Here is a 6777-nt window from a genome sequence, read left to right on the forward strand (position 1 = left end):
GCCATATATAGCGGATGAATTTTGCTCCTCCAAGAGGTTCCGGAAGTCAAATTTGGGGATCGATTTATATGGGGGCTGTATATAATTATGAACCCATATGGACCAATTTTTACATGGTTGTTAGAGACCATATACTAACACCACGTACTAAATTTCAACCAGATCGAATGAATTTAGCTCCTCCAAGAGGCTCCGGAGGTCAAATCTGGGGATCGGTTTATATGGGGCCTATATATAATTATGGACCGATATGGTATTGCAAATGGGCCATATCGGTCCACTTTTACGTATAGCCCCTATATAAACGGACCCCCAAATTTGGCTTGCCGATCCTCTAAGAGAAGCAAATTTCATCCAATCCGGCTAAAATTTTGTACATGGTGTTCGTATATGGTCTCTAACAACCATGCAAAAATTTAGTCTATAATTATATATAGTCCCCATATAAACCGATCCTCAGATTTGTCTTGCGGAGCCTCTAAAAGAAGCAAATTTCATCCGATCCGTATTGTTGTACATGGTGTCAGTATATGATCTCTAACAACCATGCAAAAATTGGTCCACATCGGTCTATAATTATATATATCCCCCATATAAACCGATCCCCCGATTTGGCTTGCGGAGCCTCTAAGAGAAGCAAATTTCATTCGATCCGGCTGAAATTTTGTACATGATGTTGGTGTACGGTCTCTAACCACTATGCAAAAATTGGTATACATCGGCCAGTAATTATATATAGCTCCCATATAAACCGATCCCCCGATTTGGCTTGCGGAGCCTCTAAGGGAAGCAAATTTCATTCGATCCGGCTGAAATTTGGTACATGGTGTTAGTATATGGTCTCTAATGACCATGCAAGAATTGGTCGAAATCGGTCGATAATAATGTATAGCCCCCATATAAACCGATCACCAGATTTGACCTCCGGAGCCTCTTGGAAGACCAAAATTCATCTGATTCAGTTGAAATTTGGTACGTGGTGTTAATATATGGCCTCAAACTCCCATGCAAAAATTGGTCGAAATCGGTCTGTACAATTTTCGGAAGATCTACGAAAAGTGGACTGTAGTTTTCTTTGAAACCTCCCAAATTGTAATCAGTTGGTAATTTTCAAAAAAGGCAATCAAGAAGAAAAAAAAGGCAGAAAAGGTTTCGTTTCAATTATGATGAAGGGTTTATTATGGGATGTTGCTTCTTACCGCTTGAGTCGTCGCTGTATCAATGCTACTTTGCCGACCCAAGCCATCATCAAGATTACAAAGATACAATATTTCATTGGAATATCAGTTAAAATGGTTGCCCTTTATCCAATTGAGTTAAAGCTTTAAGTTCATAAGTATGAAGATTGGATAAAGGGTTGCCATTGCAGAATAATAATAATAACGAATTCATTATATTTAAATGGTTTGTAGAACAGTTAATAAATTATAAAGGAATTCAAAATGTATGTTTACAATTAAAGAAGCATAATTAAGTGGACGTAAAAGTTGTTGAAGGCGCTTCAACATGCCGCCCCTCTTGCAATACTGCAACGTTAAAAATGACATGCCCCGGATATTGTCCACCCAAAAACCGTACTTTGGGCAATAGGCATGGATGAGGAGGTTTGGATCAGCCCGGCTCGTAGAATGCGAGGAATTTGGTCATTGGCGAGCATGATTTCAATATTGGTTGGGTTGAAAAAGTGCGGATCAGCAAGATCAGTTAGATGATTATATATATTCATTAGTTTCTTCTCCGTAGTAGCTTCGGGAAATGTGGTATTGAGTTGAGTGCGTACCTCTCCTGTGATCTGCACTTTGGCTGTTTTATCGTGGTAAGATAGTAGATTCACGGTACAGAATTGTTTATTTCCTTTGCGAGTGGTGAGTAAACGAAGCCTTTCTACTAATGCCGTCGAGATCACTGTTTGAGCAGCACCAGAATTCAGAATAATCCTCGCCTTATTTGGGCCTTCTGGGCCTAGCACTATTGCCAACGCGGTGGGCAAAAAAACGTGCGTCCGATTGCGATTACTTAATCGGTCGCTCACATAAGATGTGTCACTCCGTTGTTTTTTCTGAATGGGTGGTGAAAAAGGAGATGCTTTTCTTTGTGATTTCCGACTGGTGGATGGTGATTGACTCCGCCTAAAATTTTGGGTGCAATTACGTCTCCCAGGTTGTTTTTTGGAAACGTATTCTATGTGGAGCATCGTGTGATGTTGACGATTGCAAACAATACATGTCTTTCTTGAAGGACACCAATCACGGGTGTGAGAGGCACATAAACAATTAAAGCAAAATCCCTTTTGCCTTGCTACTTCTCTTCTTTCGTCGACGGTCATTTTCGAAAATTTGAGACAATCCTTTAAAAAATGTCTCCCATAACACACTCGGCATTTTGGTAAGCTGTAATTAGTACTGAAACATATAAAATTTATTTAAGAAAAATCATGCGTTACGTCAGTGTCCTAAATTCAAATCATGGCCTGTTAAAGAGAAACGGAAATTTGTATCAACCAACAACATATGTGAAAATTGTTTATCATACGCACATGTTGCTCAAAACTGTAAAAGTGAATATGTTTGCCAAAAGTGTAAGCAGCAACATCACACTCTTATGCATCCTGGATCCAATCACGACGGTGCTACGAATGGAAGTCAACTGAACCCACAGGCGTCATCCTTTCATATACAAGCTCAAAACGAGGATCATCCAACCACTTCTGCTGAAGCTTATTCTGTTTCTCCAAATGTTCAAACTCATTTTGCTGAGTCAGGAGAGAAGACAGTTTTACCTACCGCTCTAGTCGACATTGATAACCATGGAACTAACTTTACTATTCGAGTATTCATTGATCAAGGGTCTCAAGAATCATTTATTTCATCTAGGATAGTGAATAGATTTTCACTGCCAACGAAGAAATCGTTCACGACGATTTCTGGGCTTGGAGGGACTGTGTTAGAAAATTCGTCGAAGGTTTGCCAACTTACTTTGAAATCGAGAAAATCGGAGTTTAAACATACTGCTGCAGTAATTGTAGTCAGGAGTTTAAATCATCTGATGCCTTCATCTCCTACATATATTTCAGATTGGACCGGGTTGAATGAATTAGACCTTGCCGATCCTAATTTTTCCCAGCCTGCTCAGATAGATATGCTGATGGGAAGTGATATATTACCATTTGTTTTAAAGACTGGAATTAAGAAAAATGCTTATGGTAATTTATTGGCTCAGGAGACCGAGTTTGGCTGGGTTTTGAGTGGCAAACCTAGTGCGAGGTCTGTTGAGACATTTGCGTCTTGGGTTACATATCCGGATACCCTAAATGAGGATCTTAGAAGGTTTTGGGAATTAGAAGGCATAACAGCTGATAGTGTACCATCTGAAGATGACATGTGGTGTGAAGACTTCTACAAGTCAACAGTTCATCGTCAACCTGATGGAAGATATGTTGTCAGGCTACCGTTTAAGCACAAGTTGCCATCGAACATCTATTTAGGATCATCCCGACGGGCAGCGATGGGACAGTTTCTCAGGATGGAAAAAACTTTACGCAAATCTCCAGAATTAGAGAAGGAGTATAACCACGTACTATCGGAATATATTGATCTTGGCCATATGAGACCTACGGGAAATATGGAAATTTGTAGAGATAGTCGGTATTTCTCCTTCTATTTACCCCATCATGCAGTTGTTAAACCTGAAAGAACGTCTACCAAAGTCCGTGTGGTATTCAACGCGTCAAAAAAAACCGATAGTGGATTCTCCCTTAACGATGTTCTTCATATTGGGCCGACAATTCAAAATGACTTAATGAACGTGATATTGCAGTGGCGGTTTTTCAAATACGTTTTTAATGGGGATATCCAAAAAATGTACCGGCAGATCTTCGTTCACGATGATGATCAGCCATATCAACGGATCTTGTTCAGACCACCACAATCAAATGAGATTCAAGACTTTTGCTTGAAGACAGTAACATTTGGCGTTAATTGTGCGCCGTATCTGGCGATTAGAACTTTACATCAACTAAGCGAGGATGCGAAAACAACTCATCCAAAAGCTTCGTCCATTTTAAAAACTCAAATTTATGTAGACGATATTTTATCAGGAGGATATTCAATTGATGATGTTAAATCAGATTTATTGGAGTTGATAGACTTGTTAAGCTCTGCTGGGTTTTCATTAAAAAAGTTAACGGCAAATCATCCGAATATTTTGCAAACTTTGCCCCCGGAAGATCTTCTAGACGAAGATTTTCTAAAGTTGGAAGAAACAAGCGAGACGAAGACATTAGGCATTCGCTGGAATGCCATGTCAGATCATTTCTTTTATAATACGGCTAACATTGCAATATCGTCTGATCTTATGACAAAACGTAAAGTCCTATCGATTGTGGCAAAGCTTTTTGATCCTGCCGGTTGGTTAGCACCTATCATAATTATAGCAAAAGTCTTGATGCAACAACTCTGGATTGACGGTACAGATTGGGATGAGGAAATAAAGCAACATTCTTTAGAAAAATGGAATTTTTTCATTTCTCATTTTCATGAAATCAGAAATATAAAAGTTCCTCGTTGGCTTGGATATCTACCAGAAAGCAAAATTCAGATTCATGGATTTTGCGACGCATCTGAAAAGGCTTATTGTGCTTGCTTATATATACGTTCGACTACACCAGATAACACCACAACATCTCATTTGCTAGTTTCGAAAAGTAAAGTAGCCCCGCTGAAAACCGTCAGCTTACCCAGATTGGAATTGTGCGGAGCCGCATTATTATCTAAATTGCTTAAAGTTTTTTGTCGAAACGTAAATTTACCATTGTCTGAAATCTATCTTTGGTCAGATTCTACCATTACATTGTCTTGGCTCAGTAAACCTCCATATCATTGGAAAACTTTTGTAGCGAACAAGGTGGCTGAAATCCTTGATAACGTTGGTAATGCTAAATGGAGACACGTACCTACCGCTGAAAACCCAGCTGATATCGGCACAAGAGGAGCTACCGCTTCTGAGTTAAAATCGAACAACCTGTGGTGGTATGGCCCAAAATGGCTGGTGGAACCACCTCAATTTTGGCCAAAACAAACACTACCAAAAGAATCTTCATTAGAAAAAAAGATTACAACTCATCACACTCAACTACAAGCAGATGAAGTGTTAGCACGCTTTTCTTCTCTGGGCAGAGCTTTACGGGTTATTTCTTTTATATTCCGTTTCATCAGAAAATGTCAAAAGAAACAAAGTCCAGAAATGAAAAACGATTTTATTACTGCACAAGAGATAAAGTTTGTTAAGTTTCGATTGATCATGAATGCTCAAAAAATGCATTACTCTTCTGAATACAACGCTTTAGCAACTCAAAAGTCCATCAATTCGAAAAGTCGACTGTTGACCCTAAATCCATTCCTCGATGAAAGCAAACTACTTAGAGTTAACGGAAGACTAGCTAATTCGGATATCAGTTATAATGAACGTCATCCCATTATCCTACCAGAGAAATCACGTTTTTGTGACTTATTTATCGACTTCACCCATAAAATAATGTTGCACGCTGAGCATCAGGTCATGTTACGAGCTATCCGGCAAGAATTCTATGTAATTCGTTTGAAGAATTCTGTCCGCCATTGCATCCGAAATTGCCGCACATGTACAATTTTCGGAAGATCTACGAAAAGTGGACTGTAGTTTTCTTTGAAACCTCCCAAATTGTAATCAGTTGGTAATTTTCAAAAAAGGCAATCAAGAAGAAAAAAAAGGCAGAAAAGGTTTCGTTTCAATTATGATGAAGGGTTTATTATGGGATGTTGCTTCTTACCGCTTGAGTCGTCGCTGTATCAATGCTACTTTGCCGACCCAAGCCATCATCAAGATTACAAAGATACAATATTTCATTGGAATATCAGTTAAAATGGTTGCCCTTTATCCAATTGAGTTAAAGCTTTAAGTTCATAAGTATGAAGATTGGATAAAGGGTTGCCATTGCAGAATAATAATAATAACGAATTCATTATATTTAAATGGTTTGTAGAACAGTTAATAAATTATAAAGGAATTCAAAATGTATGTTTACAATTAAAGAAGCATAATTAAGTGGACGTAAAAGTTGTTGAAGGCGCTTCAACACGGTCCATAAATACATATATAGGCCCCATATAAACCGATCCCCAGATTTGACCTCCAGAGCCCCTTGGAAGAGCAAAATTCTTCCCATTCGGTTGAAATTTGGTCCGTGATGTTAGTATATGGTATCCAACAACCATGCAGGAATTGGTTCCTATCAGCCCATAATTATATATAGCTCCCATATAAACCGATCCCCAGATTTGACCTCCGGTGCCTTTTGAAGAAGCAAAATTCCGATCCGATCTGCTTGAAATTTGGTAGGTGGTATATGATATTTAACAACCATGCCAAATGTGGTCCATATCAGTCCATAATCATATATAGCCCCCATATAAACCGATCCCGAGATTTGGTTTTGGAGCTTCTGGAGGAGCAAATTTCATCCGAGTCAGTTGAAATTTTGGTATATTATGCTAGCCGTTAACAACCATGCCTAACTAAATCGGTCTATAGTTATATATAGCCCTGACATAAATCGATCCCCAATCACACAAAAATTGGTCCATATCAAGTTCATAATTGTATATAGCCCACATTTTTATACCCTGCGCCACACTGTGGAACAGGGTATTATAAGTTAGTGCATATGTTTGTAACACCCAGAAGGAGACGAGATAGACACATGGTGTCTTTGGCAATAATGCTCAGGGTGAGTCCCTGAGT

The 6777-nt window shown here is 38.9% G+C and overlaps 1 protein-coding gene across 1 annotated transcript; it reads left to right on the forward strand.

The window, feature by feature from the left end:
- Positions 1–2601: 2601 nt before the first annotated feature.
- Positions 2602–5676, forward strand: LOC142231209 (uncharacterized). Its single transcript, XM_075301827.1, has one exon. The coding sequence runs from the start codon at positions 2602–2604 to the stop codon at positions 5674–5676; it is 3075 nt and encodes a 1024-aa protein (XP_075157942.1).
- The last annotated feature ends 1101 nt before the right edge of the window (positions 5677–6777 follow it).

The sequence above is a fragment of the Haematobia irritans genome, chromosome 3 (genome assembly GCF_050003625.1).
Source record: "Haematobia irritans isolate KBUSLIRL chromosome 3, ASM5000362v1, whole genome shotgun sequence".
Taxonomy (NCBI): Eukaryota; Metazoa; Arthropoda; class Insecta; order Diptera; family Muscidae; genus Haematobia; species Haematobia irritans.